The sequence below is a fragment of the Toxotes jaculatrix genome, chromosome 2 (assembly GCF_017976425.1).
Source record: "Toxotes jaculatrix isolate fToxJac2 chromosome 2, fToxJac2.pri, whole genome shotgun sequence".
NCBI lineage: Eukaryota > Metazoa > Chordata > Actinopteri > Toxotidae > Toxotes > Toxotes jaculatrix.
Window position 1 is genome coordinate 17727126 of NC_054395.1, and position 21292 is coordinate 17748417.

Genomic DNA, 21292 nt, shown 5'->3' on the forward strand with positions numbered 1-21292 from the left:
CCCATGCTGGGGGTCCACCACAATGGCACGAGGATGACTCATCTTTCCCTCAATGAGAGTCTTGCGGGTCTGTGAAGCCTTCTCCAGCCTGGCAACACTGATAGTCTTCTTAGGCCCATCATCTGTCCAGTAGAGATTACCTCCCATCCAGTCTACTGCTATCCCCTCCACTGTGTGGATACCTGAGATAAGCAAAAAGAGGTCGGTGTGAAAAAGGAACTATTAGCCAGCCGATTCAGGATAAATATGAAGAGAATGAAGTGAAAATGATATGGAATAACCTGACTGAATTCTTTTCCTCCCTAAATTCTGTGTAGCAAGCTAGGATTTGGTTAGAAAGCAGAAATAGATTTCAGATTCCTGCGCAAAGCTAACATTTCATTCTTACCTTCTTTTAGTATGGTGTCTCTCTCTGTGCCATCTATCTTCTGTCGGCCAATTATGTAGCTGGTGGCATCAGCAAAGTAGATGAATTCACTTGCGGCGTGGAAATCCAGAGCTCGGGGGTTCATTAGATTCTCAATAGGTATCATGTACTCATCGGGCACCTTAGCATTCATGTCCATGCCTCTGATGATTCCAGGACGACCTTTACCATACACCAAGAACAACTCATGGTCTGGTTCTACAGAGGAGGAAAAAAAGAATCTCAATGATACCATTACTTCTGTCAGCAACTTTGCAACCACTATTAACTCACTGCCTTCATCAATCATAGCCACTGAAGCTAGTGGGAAGGGTTCATCTTGGTCAAATCAAAATTTTCCCTCTGTCTTGATACTCACTCTTGCAGGACTTGCCGTCACTGCCGAGGCTGAATCCAGAGCGACAGCGGCAGGTACGGGTCTTGTGGCTGTTGCCCAGCAGACAGATGTCAGAACAACCTCCAGCCTGCCCAAACTGATCCAGGGCACATGCATGGCTGCGCACTAAACAAGGACAGCGGGGCACAAAAACAACAAGTGATTAAATGGTAAATGTTATCAATGGACAAGGATGAGATGTGCCAGCGGGTAGCTTAAGATTTGAGATGTGCCTCCTTGGGCGTGCACCTTGAGGCTGGCGTCTCTGGTGGTACACGTGCAACGCGGCGCCGCGGTCTACCCGCGTCACCACCTGGAAGTCGGAGCTGTTGAAGCGGTTCACTCGGATCACGCTGGTCTTGGGGTTGAGGTTGCCTTCATCGGAGTTTGTTGCATACAGATAGTTCTCAAACACAGTCAGTCCATATAGGTGCTCAATCTGAAACACAATGAAACAATAAAGCAGCAAAATTAAAACATTGTCTTGAGTTTACTGTTGAAAATGCTAACATTTTTGTTAAAACAGCTCATGGCGAATGAGTAATATCTTGTAAGATATCGTTTGTGTACACATTTTTATCTCGAACACTGCCTGGAAAATTCTGCATAACGAAACTTTCAAACAAACTATTTATCAGTATAAAACAGAGACAGACAGACAGACAAACACAGACAGAGACAGACAGCAAGATAAAGAGAAAGTGTGTGTGTGCAAACTTGGCATAGGGCAGCATGAATGGCTCCACTTCCCATCTGCTGTTAAATGCAGAGGTTTTACTTTTATAAGGGTCTATTCTGTGCAGCTCTCCTCTGCTGTCAGAAAGATGTATGGGTTGGGATCATATTACCCCCCCTCACAGACACACACACCACCACTGCTGCCCCCCCTCCCTACCCCAGCCCTGATTTCATTAAGATCATTACTCCACTATAAGTTTGAGCCAAGCTTCACTAGGGACAGACTAATATGTTTAGAGAGGCACTAGCCAGGAAAATCACACACTGCTTAAGTAATATCAATCAAGGCAATAAAAAGGACTTATCCCCAGGAGAGGCAAACTCTCTTTGTCTAGATACACGGGAGACAACTGGAAAACAGTACAGCCTCTAAAGATGATGAGATTAAATCAATGATGATACAGATTTGGAAAACAGATGTTTTGTGTTCTCGTAGGGAAGATTGAAAAGTCAATAGGGACTCTGGGCTATTTCTGTTTGGTGAAATGCAACCTTTTTAAATGACAGCTGAGCAAACAGAAGTGTATACTCCCCTAAGTGCTTCTCGACATATGTTTGGGTCGCCATTTTTTGTGTGTACATCAATCCAACCAATCCGTCAAACCTCACCAACAGGCCCTGGATGATCGTGTGTCGGTTTTTGCCCTCATAGTCGACCACTTCGATGTAATCCAGGTAGGCGTCAGCCCAGTACACCAGCCGGTTGACCAGGTCCAGGGTGATACCATGAGGGAAAACAATCTTACTGTCCACCAGCTTGGTGCGATTCTGGCCGTCCATGTCACAGCGCTCCACCCTCGGTGTAGACCCATAGTCTGTGAAGAACACTTTACTGCAGCAGAAGAAGAAGAGAAGAGACAGGAGGGGAAGGTTAAGATCAATTTCACTAACAACAAAATGGTATCACTTAATGTAATGGATGACTGCATTTTGACATGATGTATCAATCTATCTTGACATTGCACAAATTGCCAAAAATGAGAAATGAATATTACTCATTACAATGGATTTCAAATTATTTCCAGGACAATAGAAAATAGAGAAGTGATTCTCTGAAAAAAGGAACTACGTCAGAAAGCAGCCTGTCAGAAGGAAGGAGAAGGAACCCGAAACAGCCAACATGCAAGTGTTTATGTGGAACACCAGTATTTGTCTAGATTTCCATCTGGAGGAAGTGCTTTGATTTTTGGCTGCCTGCTTGGTCAGCACGTCGTCTGATCATAAGACAGCATTTTCCTCTCAAGCCTTGCTAAAACAGTATTGAGGGTAATGTTAGGTCAAGAAGACAAGAGGGAAATACAGACCCCATGGTCGGGTCCAAGGCGATGCCTTTAGGGTTGTACAGCTCTTGGTCCAGCAGGGTCACACATGTTTGGCCATTCTTGTTGCAGACAAACACCCAATCATCCATGTCATCCACAAAATAGAAGTTTCCGGTCAGCCAGTCGATAGCCATCTGCTCGACATCTGAGGGATGCAGAGGAGAGCACAGAACAGAACCATTATAAAAACACAGCTTCACAATAGTACAGTCATGTAACTCTTGGTCATATACCAAGATAAAAAAGCATCATTTTATGACCCTCTCCTCAAGAAAGCCCACTCTCTTAAAAAACAAAATAATAACTCTGAATTAATGAGATTTTGTCCTGCACTCCACTTGTCTTTCATTAAGGCAAGCGGTGCATGGGAGAGGGAAAGAAAAAAAGTGACAGGTGAAGGCCTGCTATTTTCTAAACTGAATTCAAGACTTTGTTTTTGGATTAGTTGATGCATAAACTGTTTTATAAAAGTTTTAGAAAGTCAGTTTAGAATAAGTTTGGGAATCTTAACCCTTTGTCACAGCATGGGACCCATATAAATTAACCAACATGACACAACATAGATCAGTTGTGAAAAATGGCTGACAGACCTACTAATAGGGTGTTTCACCTGCAAGAACTTTCCCATGGGACCAAGAAGCTTTGGCTGAACTCACTTGAACCTTACCTGTGTTTCAAGTGGAGGAATTAGAGTCTCAAACATCACTGACTGATCAAACAGAGACCCCTGGGCAGGTACAAGTTGTGTACAACTTCATTCACAAAAAAAAAATAAGGAAGCACTAGGTGCCACTAGTATCAAAATTTGGAGAAGGGGTGAACATTTCTTGTAATGTTTAAAAAAATTACAAAGAGTTATGCTGTCAGTCTTCAAAATAGAGTGAAAAATAAATAACTAAAAATAATAACATTTTAATTCAATAACTTGGCCAAAACACTGAATAAAGCACCTCTAAGCGTACACAGCAACATACAGATAGGTGACCAATTAAAGGAAAACACAACATAAGGTGTCTTGATGAGGTGTTGGGCCAACACAAATTCGCCACAACAACATCAGCGCTCCTTGGCAAACACCGTCAAAGTCTCTGAAATCTACTGGAGGCATGAACAAGCTTCCCCTGAAAATATTCTTTTGTGCTTTAATAGTGGTGGTGAAGAACAATATCTAATGCATCCATCCATAGATCTCCTATATTTTTCCAAATGGGTTGAGATTTGAAAGACCCTGAAATTCTGTAACTAAGCATAGCTTAGTAAACCAACCTAGAAAGAGGAAGCTTTGCAGAGGGACCACTATTTCAGACATGTTTCTAAAATTGGGGGGTTGAAGACCTAAGTTAGCACTGGAAACATTTCTCACTCTCTGAGAACTTGTGTGAGACTGGGTGCAGAAATCCCAGACCCCCCCCCCCACCCCCCCACCCACTCCAAGTGGGTGGAGGGGGGGGGCTTGAAGATACATACAGCCTTGTGTTTTAACAGCTGCCACCGCGCTTTCTTTCAAAGCAGAACATTGTATACACACATGCACATCACACAGTCTTACTATTCAGACATAGACTATCAAAGTGACCACAGGTGTTTCTCCAGTTATTCCATGGGACAACTTTGATGCTGGGGTACACGAAAGGGGTATAACACTATTGACAGTGAGCCTGCCGTCACCCTGCCCCAAGATTGCAACTATTCATTAAACAAAAAAAACAAAAACAAAAAAAAAAACAACTGAAAAAAAAAAACATCTGCACTGTAATCTACAACAATGACAACCATGCTGCTCAAAGACAGGGCAAGTTGCACAACAGAGCATACACACATCTGGCCCCAATGTACAAACCCCCTACCCTACCTACCAAACATACACAGAGCTTCAAAAGGCCTGCCCCACATGGGACTTACAATATGCTTGGCGCTACAATATATGCAGAGTTAAGGAGAAATTGGAAAACCATGGAGGATGCGATTATGTCAGTGGTCAGGAAAGAAAAACAAAGAGATACTGATGGCGAAATAAATTTTTATCAAAACATTGAAAGTCCTGGTGTACCTCCTCCCTGGGAATAATTTATTGACAAAGGCACCGGTCATCTCACATCTACAAGGGAGATAACTGTAAATACATGAGCTAATGAAAAAAAAAATCATGGTCAAAAGATCAGAAGGGGGGAATTAAAAACCAGTCCAAGACGTTTCACAAACACGAGAACCAAGATTTTGACAAAGGGTGAAGTTTGTCATGCAGCTAATTAGGATAGGATAGGATACTCCCACTGGTATCAGCTCTTAACCCAAACTCCTTTAAAGAAATCCAGCAGCAAGCCTGGTTGCACAAGGCATCGATTAAACTCATTTAGCGAGTATTGAGACACTTGTGCAACACAGTTGCACAAGACTAGTGGACCCCGTCGACCAGAGTCAGCCAGTCTGTTGACGTGCTCTCTCATTCAGCTTCTGGTAAGTGGGAAGTTTGTTGGGAAACTGAATGAACCCACCCCTTTCTCTTCATCCAACAAACCTGCCCTCAGATCCCCTTTTCACTTCCTGCCCTTAACACCTTTCCAGCTCACACTACACCGAGGAAATGTTTCACAAACTAAGGTGGTCTTCCTGGCAACAACAAACACGCTTTCCACCCTAATAACATAGGTATTTACATACAGGGTCACAGCTTACTTAGAGTTTCAAACTAGTCACACACCTTGACTCTTATTTGCATGTGTCTGCAAATGTTCCCATATTTACATGTTAGAGCAAAGCAGAAAAGAATCATGATGCGGCTTCCATAATCCTCCCTGTGCCAAGAAGATCCTATTAATCTGCGCAAAAACCTCTTTGACCTCTCTAGAGCACAGTTTTAGAGTTTAGCGATTATGATTTTCCATAACAATCTGACATATGACCTCTATTTAAGAAGAAGTAAGTCGTAAATGTTATGCCACTTTTAAATCTCCCACTGCAGCAAGTGAAAAAAGAGAGGTTATTGGCTGGGTAGGGAGGGCCTGATGGTAGGGATACTGAGACATGATTCCACCCATGACAAAAAAAAGAAAAATGATGGACAACATTTAGGTCCTTTAGGTAAAGTATACATATTCTGTTTGGGTGCAGCCTGTGTTTTAACTAGATGTACATTAACATCTAGTTAAAAATGGCATTCTGATTGTTTCCAATGAGACAGAATATCTTAGACATTTTTCCCTGTGAAACTATACGTTTGTTATCAGGTCTTGACAAGACCTTCTGTGCACTGATGTATTCTGGAAAAAAAAGACGATGCCTAAAGAACAAAGACTAGAAAGAGAGAGGAAGAAGGATTGAACGACAGACAGAGGGACATGGGGAGACATGCTGGTCCCTGCTGTGGAGTTCCACTCGGAGGGTGGAGAGGATGTGACGAGTAGGCTCTGCTCCCCTTTTATCTTCCCAGTCACCAGGAACATGCAAACAGAGTAGGCCACATCTGCAACCCTCGTCTACTTATCTGCCCCTCTCTCTCTCTCAGGTTCCCAGAAGCTATAAATCACCCTGTTTGTGTGAACTCTGCCTCCATAATTTCATCCATATCCATCTAAGGCCAAATCCCATGTCTGCCCATCATACTTTTAGGAGTGCACCTGAGTCCTGCTTGTTATAAACCACAAAACTGAACTGACAAGGAGTCCATGTTGGTACCAATTATATGATCGGAATTTGTTTTGAAAGAGCGGGTTCCCCTTCAAGCAAAGGAAAGGCAGATGTGTAAATCAGGAAGGACAGAGAGTTCACATAGGTTAAGCTTAACTTACATTTTAAAGCAAACCACTACAAGGGAATCCATTTATGCAACAGACAGCCTTGACTCAGCTGAGAAATTAAGGAAGAACTTTTTTCAGTTGCTGTAAGAAAGCCTACACTGACGTAACATCAAAAAATGTGGAGTCATGGCCAAAGTGCAAAGTGAGCCTCTTTTCTATTTGTCTGTTTGCTCCCTGAGTGACACAGTGGAGCCAAAACCCACCAACGGACCTGACCACACTCACACAGTCTGGGTTTCCCCACAGGGCTTTATAGTGGATGTGGGCAACCCTACCTGAAATTAGGACTGCCTCCACTAACGCCCAAGTTAATACAATTTTAGGAACTAAAACATAAGCCTTTTGACACAGGAAATTTAATGACTGTGGCTATTGTCACAAGAGGAGATACATCAAGATCTAAGTGGCTTACCACCTCTGTGAGACAATTTCCTTGGGGAAACCCTTAAAGCGCAGAGCCTGATCGACAGATAATCTCAGACGCAGCTCATGGTGCTCTACTCATTGTAAATGCAGCAAAACCACTCAAATTTTCCAAAAAGTCCTTCAAGTCCTGATTGTTTTAATCCAAACTGCACTTTCTGATGTCAACATTTGATTAAGTAAAACTTATCTAATCTTAAAATGTTAGTTTTTTTTAAATTAAGCTAGTGCAACATTAAAGGAGGACAAATAAAAAGTTTGGAAAATACAGCTGACTCAAGTTGCTACAGCAAATGTGGATAATGAAAATCAAACTAAATAATAAAGTCATTTTCAGAGCTGCCTCTTATTTACAGGTTGACTCAAAGACACAAGGGGACAATGGAAACATTTCATATTCTAAGGTGTACAAAAATGGTCCAGCACAGACAGAAATCTCAAATCTTGATTTATAAAAGGTAATATGTCACTAAGTAATGGGTGCATGAGTCAAAGGTATTTGGGTCGATGTGTGTGTGTGTGTGTGTGTGTGTGTGTGTGTGTGTGTGTGTGTGTGTGTGTGTGTGTGTGTGTGTGTGTGTGTTTGTCTGAGCCTCAGCTATGAGTGCATTTAAGTGACCTGACTGGACAGGACCTGAGACGGCCAGAGGAATGTAGAGGCTGTTCAGGCTGACATAACCCAACGGAGGAATGTAAATACCATCTGCATGACCACTCGCATACACACATACACACATAAACACACACGCACACCTCTAAGGTACAGCAAATCACTACCTTCTTTCTCTCCCTCTCATTTTATCAGTCCCCCTGTCTCCTTTACCCTCTTTCTCACAGGGTCGCCCTCTCTCTCTTCAACCCCTCGCCCCATTCACCCCTCTGACGGTGGACCAAAAAGCCACAGAAGCAAGCCAACACAATGACAGCAAGATGGGATATGGCCCACTTATGAGAGTGCAGTGAATCAACTGAAAAAAAACCCATTTTAGGACGCTGGGGTTCACTGAGCCTCCTAGCCTTGGCTCTGCCCCGGCTGTCAGCAGTGACAGCCGTTACACAAGCTTCATTTGAAGTGGATACGAGCCGAGGCACTTCTAATCACGTCGCAGGTTTTTGTGAGCCACATTTCAGGGTCTACACACCCGGCTTATTCACTTGTTTTCTTCACGTCTGCTGTTCCAAGCCTGGGGCTAATTCTCAAGGGAACGCTTCCCACACGCACCTACATATGAGCACACGCACAAACCCACACCCTGGCTTTTATGTTTTGTCTACATTTCTGCCCCCATTCTTAAAGAGTAACGGCTCTGTCAGCCAGGCAAATAAAAACAAACCCTGTCAGACTTGTAATCAGAGATAAATCATGTCAGCATTATATGAGTAAGTCTCTCAAAGGGAAATGTTCACATGCTGTGTATGTTAGTCTCTGTGTGTCTGTCTGGGTGTTGCTGGGAGTAGATGAGAGTCTGTGAGTTAAAATGATGGCTATGATGACATCTACATACCTCCACAGGCCAGACATTTCACTTGTCATTGTTTATCAGTTGCCCTTGTACACACAACACACACAAACGTGCACTATCTACCTACAACACACCCCAGGACAAAATGTACAGTGCCCGGGCTTGGGAGGACTCATGAAGGCAGACAAAACTTTTCTGGGAAAACCCAATGCCAAATGTCATCATAGCAGAAATCAATAATGGGAGGTGCGATACATCCAATTACATTCAAATGCATCAGAAAAGATCATTGGAAAAATACGTACAGGCTTCTGAATAGTCAGTACATAAATAAGGCTGCACAGTAGGTTACTGTTTGCCTGTCAAGAAATGTGCAAACTAACGCCAGAAGGCATGCTGGCAGCCTTATATGTATCATATCACTGTATGTCAGCCACACACACACATTGCCTCTATCCGATGATCTAGTGGTGTGTCAGGGTGCCCCTGTTCTTCAAAGACAAACCTTTTGAAAAAAAAAAGTTGGACTCAGCGTTTCTACTTGGCACTTTTATGCTGGTATGAGCAGCTTTCAGAGATGAGGCTGTATTGCTTCACATCTTACATTTGTCTGAGCTAGCAAATGTAAAGTTGACCATTTGATTCCTCAGGCAAAGTACGGAAATTTCACACAGGGTGAGCTGACAACTCGAACCGATTACCTGAGCGCTGCTTCCAAGCTCTTATGCAAAGCATTCATTCCTCTTTCACTGACAGTCTACAGCTAAGCTGTCATGCCCTCAGTGCACCTGACAACTTTCTTTATAGGTATACCATGTCAGCAGAAACTACACAACTACTTCTAGAGACAAAAGCTTATTCATTTTTTGCTTTTGTTTTTGTCAATGAAACGACTACTCACGGTGGAGGCTGAGGGAGATGTTGATGGTGCGAATGTTTGTGACAGTCTTGAGGTCAGGGATGCTGGCGCACTTCAGCTGGACTGCAGCCGGGGTGTCACCCACATCTATCCAACAGACGGTCTCCTCGGCGTAGTTGAAGTCCATAGCCATGACCTGCTTGGTGGCAATGGAGGACAGCCGGGACGTGGAGCCGCTCAGGGAGGTGCAGCGGATGTCATGGAGGTTAGCAATCAACAGCACAGGCAGGCGATCCACTGGCTCTGAGGATGATGATGGTGACAGTGGAGTTGGAGAGGAAGGGGAAAAAGACACCAGGGAGAAAAGATATGAAGAGGAGATGGAGAGGAGTGAAAGGTCATACATTCACTGCACACCTGTAACACATCTCCCTCCAGTAAACAAGCTAGTAAAACAAATGGGGGTACCACACCATGCAGATGTGATTATCTGATGCAATACAGCAGGGAGCCATTCCCAACAGAGAAAGAAATCAACTAATCTTTTGTTGGTTTGGTATGAACTGCATCATTGGTCTCTGTTGTACTTTATGTGCGAGTATGTTCTCACCATTTTTGGCTTTGCAGGAGCGGTTGTCTGGCTGCAGCAGGTAGCCCTCCACACAGCTGCAAGTGTAGGAGCCCTCAGTGTTTGCGCACGTCTGACTGCACGTCCCATAAACATTGCACTCATTGAAATCTACAGAAGTGAGAACACAATGTATTAACAGACACAGTCAGTGATGAAACATATAGGGACTGTACTGTCCTCATTCACAGCTTACTGCAATGGCTGTACTTAAATGCAACATATTTCAGGGAAGGCAACAAAAAGCTAAGATTGCTACCAAACCCTGGAACATGCATTTATTTTCTGCCTTGAGGCAAGTAGTTTGATAAAAAAAAAAATCTTATCCTCTCTGCATGCTGGCCCACGCAAATTCCAGCCAGCGAGCCGAAAGACGGAGTAATCAGATGATTACTTCTAATGTTACTTTGGCCAAGCTAGAAAAAAATCTGCCAAATCACCCACTCACCTTTACATGTCTTTCCATCTGCAGCAACCTCAAAGCCGTTTCTACAGTAGCACTGAGGCCCGTCATGAGTCACAGCGCAGTGAAACTGGCACCCATGGGAGGCACAGTCTGGTGCTCGTTCTGTACCAGAGAAAAACACAGACACAGAGAACATTACATACTGTGGAGGCTAATGCTGACAAGGAGGAGAGAGTCAGAAGCTTTGATTTAGAGGGCAGAAAAACTTGGATAACAATGGCAGCTCAAAATGAAACCTGTTAAAATAATTGTGTCCATGATCAGCTTTGTGCGCAGGTAAGCTTTCAAATGTTTATGTTAATCCCAGTGCAATCTTCACAGAGAAATTCTGTCATATCCTTTCACATCTCCACTGGGAGATCAGATAGGATTGTGGTTGCATATGCATATGTGCGTGTGTATGTGTGTGTGAGAGACAGAGCAAGAAAGAGAAGAGAGCAGGGGTCGCACACGTGCATGTGACAGACAGGGTGATTTGAATGCACACGCGTTAGAGGGCCTCTTTTTTCCCGCCCCCAGAGGGAACTCAAGGACACATCCTTTTGGCAGGAAATTAAAGAGGGGCGTCCGCACATCCCCTCATCGTGCTCTCTATAGGGTGTGTGTGTGTGTGTGTGTGTGTGTGTATGTGTGTGTGCGTATGCAAATATGTGTGTCTAGGCCAGGAGATAATTGGGGTGGAGTGTCTATCATAGACTGAAGTGTTGTGTCAGAGAGGGGCTCACATCTGACATTATAAAACAAATTATATTTCAGACAGCTTCCATTAGCTTTAAACCTCCAATAAAGAGTCTTGTGATCCTCTTGAAATCAGACTTATAAAATAGTTCATTATTTTGGTCATGTGTGCATCCACCACAAACAGGGCTGTGACCCACACTGGGTGGGTTCTGCCCCAGAGTTCAATAAACCACTGAATGAAGCCACAGAGATTAATTCAAAGAGGAAAATTACAGTATGTGAGGACAGAGGGAGGGTATTATCCCGATGATGATGATCAGCACTCATTAATTCAACAATATTCTCTTTTTCTCTTTGCGTCCCTGTCACTCTCTGTCACTATGTCACACACATAAGTGGAACTTCCTCTCGCCGTTTCTGCAAGCTTTTATTTCTGATTTAAGGCGCCAGCATGAAATATGACAAGCATGCCGCAGTCCCACAATGCAACAACCTCTAGCTACCCTTTGAAGCTCCAGGACAGCTGCCACAGCAACATTCAACAGTGAGTAAGGCAAAAGCCATCACATTACACATCAACAATCACACTTATCACACACACTGATCTCAAGAGCTAAACTTTACTCAAAAATTGTTGAGAAACTCTTCCATTTAATCATTTATCAAGTGTAAACACGGACATGACAAAATTGTAAATAAGCAAAAAGAAAGAAGAAGCTTCCAGTAACACAATGAAATTTACTTTGGCATCCAAGAAAAAGGGTGAATGGTCATGAACACACTATGCGTACAGTAGCTGGTGATAGTATGGCTGTGAAGAGCGGAGATTGGAACAGTGAAGGGCTTATTATATAAAGCCTTTGGCACTCTGGGCCACAATGACCCTTTTGTTGTGGCCCCACTGAAAGGAAGAGTCCCCCAGCAAACAGTGTGGCCCATATCGAATCCATTCACCAAGCCTCAAACTGCGAGAGACCACAGGCTACCAGAGAGATAAAATATCCACAAAATGCACCTCTGTTCAAGGTCATTTTGTTCCATTTTGTACCTGAGTTTCTAGCTATGGGTGGACAATGTGCACAAAATTAATACTGTAGATATATAATTATCAGAGCATTATCTCAATATCAACCTGTGATGATACAAAGTATTCAAAGCATATGGTTAACTTGTGTCCATCTATGTTTTTATTTAATTTGGTTTTCTAAAGAAAATATCAATTATAATCTATAATCAATGTCAAATTTAAGATTTTGTACTTAAATAGATTTTGGTTTAAGTTTGATAAGACTTTTGTTTAGAGTTATATGGACAAACAATAAATGTTAAAATGCATCCAATATGAATCTGGAAGGTAGCAGAAAGAAAACATTGTTTGGGTCTCTGATTCACTCCTTGGCTTATTCTTATAAAAATAATGTATTTTCCCTTTGAAGCAGTTAAAAAAAAAGTTTTGGGAATGTGAATCTGCAAAACCTTTTGCTTATTTTAACCTCAGAGAACATTTGTAGGTGTGCGATAGCGGGGAGAGGCAACACAGGGAGAGAAGTGGAAGCAGGAAATGTGAGGAGAAGAGCAGAAAACAACAGGAGAACAGAAATATAGAGAGGAGTAAAGGAAAAGCAGGGTAAACAGAGGTGGAAACGAGTGCATAAAGGGCTTAAAGATATGGAGTGGTTAGAAAGCTCCAGCTCCGAGCAAACAAGAAGCAGCAGCGTGTCAGACGTTTGACCAGGGGTTAATGAACGAAGCAAACAAATCACACAGTGACACACTGGAGGCCTTCAGTCCTAAACAAGCATGCCAAAGCCATTGATCCTGTTACTGCATGGATGGCAACCCTCAATTTCACTCATCTATAGCTCTTTAAAGGGAAGCAGGGAGTGAGAGTACAAATCTGCTTGTCAAAAGGCCCACTAAGTTTCATCGTAAGACGTCACATTCCTAAACGGTACGTACTGATGAGGCAAAACTTGCTTGCACAATTTAACAAAAGTCAGTGATTCAAGGTAGAAGACAAGAAGACCATTGATGAAAATATCAGACATGCATTGTAACATCAAACATACGAAAACTAATGGATGAGTTTGCAGTGCATCCCCCTTGAGGTTGCAGCCTCCTCAATGCGGGGCTGCCGCAAGATGTTGCCAACCTGAATATTCTGAAGATTTGTCTGGAACCAGTTCTGCCTTATGATAAACTCTTCAAAAGAGACGAAATTGCCAGATGACTGAATGCATTACCAATTCACACATAAAATGCACACATAAAGAAAACGGCTATAACAGAAATAAAATAAGGGAAGCTGTGAGAAAAGAAAATTAGGAATCAAGAGAGATGACAGAGACAGAAAAAAGAGAAGCCTCTGTTCATCACCAGTGCATGAAGAAATGTATGAAAGTTGACATTTTTCTCTAAAATCCAATCATGGGGGCCGAGGGGTCGGGTGCAACAGGGTGACGCAGGTTGAATGAGACAGAGACCAGGTGGTGTTGGGGTCATGGTAGTTGTTACGCAACAAACCTGTCACGAATGAATGATTTCAAACCTTTCTTCCTTAAAAAGATCAGCTCATCTATCCATCAACTGGCTTGAAAACAAATCCCTTTTCTTAATATAAACCTAACAAAAAATAAATCAGGCCTGTGTCCATTTTCTAAATCCAGCAGCCACAATTGAAAGCAAAAACTGTGTGACATTTTAAAAAGGAGGTAATTCCCAGGACATTCCTACCTTTGTGCTCTCACTGTCTGGAAACAAGTCCACACATGCCCTTGTCCTCTACCTGCAGCTGAGAGAAGCCTAACGTTTCCCTACATGGTTCCCTCAAATTAGCTGATTTCTGCTTCTTTGACTTAACGGTTCATTCATTCTACATACTTTAAGAATTTATTCCAAACTTAAGTACCTATTTGAATTTGCCTTCATAAGCTGCCACTACTTTCACTTTTTGTTCCATTTTTTGTCCAGGTGATGTCCCTGGCCAGGTTATTTCTGGGGTCTATACTCCATATTTTCAGATAGACACACCTTTCATATAATCAGTTTACATTCTAGCATTGCATGTAATAGCAAGAAGACCTTGAACAAACATTTTTGATGTAAACTTTGAGAATACCAATCTCATTTAAGTTTAGCAGATCACCACGCTTGATTAAACACAAAATCAGGCATTATCTAAGACAATTCAGCTGCTCCATTCTACTAAACTGCTCTGTAATGATTTGGTTTTGTGGTGCATTCCATCACGTGTGTAATAGTAGTTGGTGGTAAATGCTGGATTACTGAAATTCAACTGCTGTTGGGTACAGCAAATCAGGCATGAAGGAGATAACACTGTGTATGTGAGTTTTCATAGGAGAGGGGTAAGCAGGAAGGCTCAGCAATTGTGATCATAATAGTGTATGTATTGGTAGTTGTTTGCAGGTAACATAGTCAAAGGGGGCAAAGTAACCATTTGCAAACACAAGCAGAGCAGCAGCTTGAGTAATGAGCAAACAGTAGCTATCGTAGTCCCCAAACAGTGGCATCATGCTGCCCCAGACGGCTAAGTATGAACTTACACAAATACTCAAACATAAATATACAAATACATCCAGAAAGTACCCACACTGTGGCAACAACAAACATTCCCAAACACACATGACAGTGTAACTTGCCTAAGAAAATCAATACTTAAATTTTCTTCAATGTGCAACCCGCTATGAGTAAATAAATCCATAGCGGTTTAAAACAAGGCAGCTTCTCTATGTAGAGTGATGGGTGAGACTGGCAATAAAACAGGTCTTATCATGCAAGACAACTCTAACAGCAGCCAATAAACTCATTTAGATCAAGACCCACTCATGAATAAAGATGAAAATGTGGTCTTTCCACAGGCAGCTTCAAGTAGCCTATGACCGATTCTCATTCCACGGTTAACAGGACATGAAGGACAATGAAAGCCCACTGCATGAATAAACAATAGCATCAGGCCATGACAATAATCTGGGTTCCCTTTGGGACAGCAAGGAAAGGGAAAGGCTCTCAAGAGTGCTTCCTTGACCCCATTTTCTCTTCCCTATCAATCAGTCACTTCTGAGGGAGGCAGGTCTAAGGCCTTGCCCCCCAAGAGAGGCCCCATAACCCGCAAAATGACAGAGAAAGGACAAATGCAGGCCCACGGATCAATGAATAGACTCAACTTTCACCCATATGACAGAAAAACAACATAACTGCCAACTGTCTGTAAAGGCTACATTTAGTTAAATAGGCATTTTAAGTATAGACCTAGAACTATGTGTTGTGTTTTGAAGGATGGCAAAGATCTGAAGTTACACAAGCAAACTTGGGATTCAAGCACCACTGGTATGGACGCTCACACTGGAAAACATTCTCAATATATACGGTTTTCTTAGCCCAGTCCCTTGTGGTACGTGACTACATGTGTTTATTGCTTCCTTCTTCTGTAAGCAAAGAAAGCTGTGAAGTATCTGAAAATGTGGTTTCAAACTTTTCCTTTTGCTTTATAATATAATTTTCAAGGCAATATAAACAAGGTTAATTCTGGGGAAAAAAATATTATATGTTGTAAACCATTCAGAAACTAAAACTAATGCCCAAAAAACTTAATCAGGACTGTGTGGGTGTGGTTTGATTGACAGTGGCCTTTGAAAAAACATTCCTGTTGCCCAGCATATGTGCATGTTCTGATTTGTTTTTACTTTGCTTTCACCTTTGCAAACAGTCAAAAAAACAAGAATCAAGTGTCTAAAGTGATTAAATGCTGAACCATGGAACCATACTGCCAGTATCCACCCATCCATCGCAGCACCACTGAGCCCACCTGGTTACTGCCTGCTATCATTCCTATACATAGATCACGCCGACTAATCCCAAACCTTGCCACACAATCTGAAAATGCTAAGGAAATTTATTTAAGCCAGATAAAATTCTTGCCTTACTATACTCCCTTTACTAACCGCTCTTGTCAACAACTTCGGCAGAATTACTTGGACACACTGACTGACAAAGTGTGCTTTCAGACATCGGCGCCCTGGTATACTTGCACAACCTGGCAGTTTGCACAAGCAAACACTGGTAAGCTTGTGAAAGGCCAGGCCCTTCCCTGAAGAAATGGGAGCTCACAAACAGCAACACCAAACGTTCTGGACACAGTTAGTGTGTTTGTGTGCACATGTGAGTACATGCATGCATGCATTACAGGCACATGAACATGTAGGTGTGTGTACAGCTTTAGGTGTGTCTTGACCATTGCCTTTCGGAGGACAGCTGGACTTTGTGTCCTCGGGGACAGCCGGTGCATGTTGTGACTGGATGACATCATTGCTGTGTTGTGTAAAGGCTTGTCTAACAGTGGTGACCAGTTAACACGCACACCCACTCTGAACAGCTGTCCACTTCAGCAGCACGACAGAACTCCTGCTCTAACTAATGCACTACAACTTTTAATCTAGTAACTCAACCCTGTGAAGAATACATACATTCATTTTTTATTTATTTAATAGGGTAGTGGGGTTGGGGTAGGGTTATAGGGTTGTCCAATGAGAGGGCATTACACTTCAGTTTAAATGCAATTAAATTATAGTAGAAAAACATTAAAAGACATAAAGCTACAACTGACGTAAACATAAAACAGGTAAATGGATAAAACACAGACATCAAATCCACAATAGATGTAAGTAACCAAAAGTATCTAAAATGACTCAAACTTACCACTGCAGATAATGGAATAATCATTAGAAACTTTGGTTAATACTTTTTGCAGAAAAGATAAGGCTATCTGAGATTACAGGCATTGTTTGAAAACTTGGCAGGCCCACCTGTTCTGTGAGAGGACTTTGGTCCACTGAGACTTCAGTGCTCATTTTAAATATTTGATAAAGTGATTTCATGTTCCTGGAAACCGATACCGCATCCCTACGACAAGTGAACTGGAGGGACAGACACACCACACGTGTGCACAACAAAAACCAAAAGCACACATGCATCGCAACATGAGTTACTGCAGCTATAAGCAGGCAGGGCGTCAGACAGCTATATCTGAGGACAGCCTGGCTGAATACTGAGGCAATCCTCTGAAAGCAGTCAGTGTTTGCTCTTTTGTCTGCTTCAACAAAGACCAACACTATGGACCCAATATGTTCCATCTCTCATTCTTCTGTAGTCCCTAATTAATAGTAGAGGATTTGATGGGATTCTTCTTCAGCTGTATCTGGGCTGAATGCTCATCATTCCCGCAGGGATCGGGGAAACATCCTCACAGCTGAGCTGATTGATGAATTAATGACTTTTTTCCCCAGAAAGAGAAATTCCATTGTAATTGCACAAGCCAGAGTAGGCCAGCTCATTAAAGGGCCTAATAGAGGAGATAACTGGAGAGATTTAATAATTTTGGATGGGAAAACAAGGAGATGGCAGTTTTCTGGTTGGCCATTTCTGACCCACAACAAAGGGCAACACTCTGTCTGTGTGCGACAGAAGAGAGAAAGAAAATGACAGTGCCATCTGTTGTGCGTGTGTTTGGGGAAAAAAATTGAAGTCAGTAGATGCGTGCGCATGCTTCTGTGCGTTTATTACCTCTGCAGTGAGGCCCCTCATCCCAGCCATCGGAGCAGTCGGGGACTCCGTCGCACACTTTGCTCATATGGATACACACATCCAGGTCCAGACACGCGTGTTCATTGACAGGACACTGGTTCACTCTGTTGTGTGTGCCTGGAACACAAGCAAAACACATTTAAGGAAACAGCGCAGTACAATGCAAAATACAGAGTGTCAAACTCCAACAAGTAACTTATATACAATGCTAAAATGAACACAACATAAATTGAAATTTTGTGTATTTGAAATTAATTAGTTAATAAAACTATTTAACAGCACTGAGAAGGGGAGATTTTAGAGTGTGCGGTGAGACTGTGGCTATCGGTGAGCCAAATTCATTGTGGTAGGCCCCTTACCCTATAGACATTAACACACTTTGAAAGACCTGAGGCAAGATTAAAAGAAGGAAATATCCTTAAAAGCACAACAGTTCTAACAGTTACAACAAGTATTATAACCTTTACTTAATCAGGTGGTCTCACTGAGATCAAGATCTCTTTTGCAAGAGAAACCTGAGTACAGAAGGAGACAACAATAAGACAAGTGAGCACACAGGCAACAAAAAACAGGCAGTCACAACCAAAACCACAACCACAGACAGTATGAAAAACATGTTATTTTAACAACACCCTCTCATTTCTATGCACAACCTGTTTGCCGATAGGTGAAACCTTGTAAAAAATAATTGTCAAATGAAAGATATTGGAAATTTGCAAAAGTAAACAAAGATATATGGAAACTAAAAGGACAAAGGACAGAACATAATCTGTTCTGGTCCAGTGAAGGCAGAGGTTTTTGTTTTTTTGTTTTTTGTTTTTTTTAACCAGTATCAGACCAGAACATACAGTAGATGCAGTTTCTTCCTTGCACTCTCTCCCACTCTTCTCTCTATCTCTCCTCTCAGCCCACACTGCAGAGCAAACAGTTTGCTTTGGCTGTTTTTTTTTTTCTTCTTCTTCCTCCTCCTCCTCCTTCTCCTCCTCCTCCTCCACCTCGCTCTCCCTTTCTCTCTCTAACATCTGCTGACCCATTTTAGAAAAAACACTAGAAGCAGAGAAAATAAAGTTCACCTCTTTCACAGGAAACGATCTGCAGAGGTCTGTGGGTTATGTATGGTGCTGGGAGAGGTTTTGAGAGCATGATATCTGCATATGCACAGCCTGAGCTGCAAACCTGTTTCAGATGCCCCCTTCAGAATCTCACATACGCAAAGTCTTCAGTCTCTGAATATTAAGCAGCCGTTGCAGCCAAAATGCAGTTCCTTTGACCCTTATTTCTGTTTTTATCCCTTTGGAGCTTTTACTTATCTGAACTGAGAGTCTGAGGATAGAGGGTGTCGCAGTGTATGCAGATTTTAAAGCCTGCTAAGACAAATCCAAAAGATTTTAGGGAACACAAATATGACCAACAAACATGATCTCTCAAAGGTTAAAACTATATATATTCTTACAAGACACGCCATTTTATGAATTAAAATGTGGATGCACATAAAGACTTATATGAGGCAGAACATTTGCCTGCATGTCGACATTCCCTGAAGAAAACCACTAGCATTCTCACTCAGTCTGTATCCATCCAAGAGATTAATAACCAAACACTGAACCTAAAATGTAGCTCAGTTAACCCTGTGAGACCTGAACTATGAAAGAATGGTCAGAAAATTCTAATTTTTCAAATATGAACTCTTTATTTGTCCCTTTGACAAAATGTAAAAAAAAAAAATTAAAAAAAAAAAATTCTAAGTATATTTTTTGTTTGTATCACACATGTCAAAGCATTTAGAAAAGTGAGGAGTGTCTACCAGGAGTCAGTATACGAGCATAAGAGTTCATCTAAAAGGGTTAAATGCAAAGTTTATGCTTGATGGTGATGCAATGAGTCCCAGAAATGTGGGTATCATATATGATACGTACGGGCTCACAGGGTTAAAACAAGTGCCTTAAAGTGACAAGAGCTTCCATAATGATCCCACCACAGCAGCCGGTGTGGAAAATGTGCCACATTCGAACAGGGAATTAGCTTCTAATACATCTGGCTTAGGGAGAAGGAGAGCAGCTCTCCCATCTGGGGGATGCTAGCATATTAGCAGCCCTCCTACAGCCTCGGCCTCTAAGCCAGCCTGATTTACATTCAATAAACTGCCAGCCTGGGGATTTCAACATAAACTGCAGTACCAGGAATAAACCACCATGCCCACTGGAAATGAAACCCCTGCCAAGGATTTTGCATTTGTCAACAGTTTTCATAGTATAAAAGACAAGTCGTAGTGAATGTCATCTGTAAGATACCCACTGCAAATACCAGTGCCTTTGCAACTACACACATGTAAGTAAATTTGACAAAAATTGACATAATAAAGATTGAGCAGTCAGATAGATAAATATAGCAACTGTGTGTCCTGTTACACTATCCCACGAACCTCTACTTTTCCCCACATAGACAACACACAACAACCTCTTCTCTTAAACACACGCTCCTTCCTACCTTTCCAATCTCCCGGCAGCAAGCAGAATACTTTTTTGGAAACACACTAACAACTGCCAGCAATACACAACAGCCAGAAAGAATTGTTTGAGTTTCACAACACAGTAATACCTTGGCAGGAGTTGAATAGGGACCAGCAGCAGAAAACTAAATAGAAAGGACAATATGGTGGATTAAATAACTTTGCAGGAGGGACAATGGACAGGAACCCTGTACTCTCTGCTCCAGTTTGGGAAGTTGCTGGCAGTGTTTTACAATAAGTCCCCCACCCCACACCCCCCTCAATACTGAAGCCATTTTCTGCATCATCTGTCAATGGAACAGAGTATTACTGTGCAAAGATAAAGGTCAAAGAGCGCAGCAAAACTTCTGTCTTTTTTTCTTTTGCACATACAGTAAACATGCACTACACAAGTCTACATAATTCTGGTTATAAATCTCTCGTTCTGTTGTAGCTGCTGGTCTGCATGTGGGAAGTTTCGCTTCTAGGATCCTACCAGGATTCATTTCACTAGGTGTTTCAGACAAACCACAGCTCTGGGCTTGGTTTCTTTTAATGTATTCTGCTGTACTTGCAACTTTTGGAAGACTTAACATGGTATCTGGGACTAAATCTTCTGTGTGTCCCTTCCCACTATGCGTCATTTATTTTCAGCCAAAGAGAGATTTTGAAAAATCCCATTCTACTTCTGAGTATTTCTTAGCATCGTCTACTCTCTGTGACACAGTGACCAACATTTTCTTTTAGCAGGCAATTTAATGTTTTGTTCCTTTTGAGGTGTCTTGGATATTACAAGCTAACGTGGCTTTTAAACCTTATTAAGTCAGGTAGTTTTCATAAACATGGATTAGAAAAGTCCTAGCATTAGCATATTCTTCTTTAGATTATTTCCATGAAAACCAATGTGCACCACCAACCAGATAAGCGCTTTATCACAGGAGCAAAAAAAAAAAAAAAAATGCGGAGGGGATAATTTTATTGTTACTGGAACCCATGACACAAATAGGAAGGTCTTCACTGCTTT

At 42.0% G+C, this 21292-nt stretch overlaps 1 protein-coding gene across 2 annotated transcripts in view; it reads right to left on the bottom strand.

Annotated features, from left to right (window-relative positions):
- The window catches only part of lrp1ab (low density lipoprotein receptor-related protein 1Ab), an 87187-nt gene that overhangs the window by 43724 nt on the left and 22171 nt on the right, over positions 1-21292 (bottom strand). For both annotated transcript variants that reach the window (XM_041060480.1, XM_041060469.1), the window contains exons 3-12: positions 17760-17897; positions 10482-10601; positions 10016-10144; positions 9448-9708; positions 2846-3008; positions 2151-2373; positions 1053-1242; positions 786-929; positions 389-625; positions 2-182 (exon numbers count right to left, since the gene is read on the bottom strand). In XM_041060480.1, the coding sequence (XP_040916414.1) occupies positions 2-182; positions 389-625; positions 786-929; positions 1053-1242; positions 2151-2373; positions 2846-3008; positions 9448-9708; positions 10016-10144; positions 10482-10601; positions 17760-17897 (1786 nt within the window). The remainder of the gene's footprint in view (position 1; positions 183-388; positions 626-785; positions 930-1052; positions 1243-2150; positions 2374-2845; positions 3009-9447; positions 9709-10015; positions 10145-10481; positions 10602-17759; positions 17898-21292) is intronic.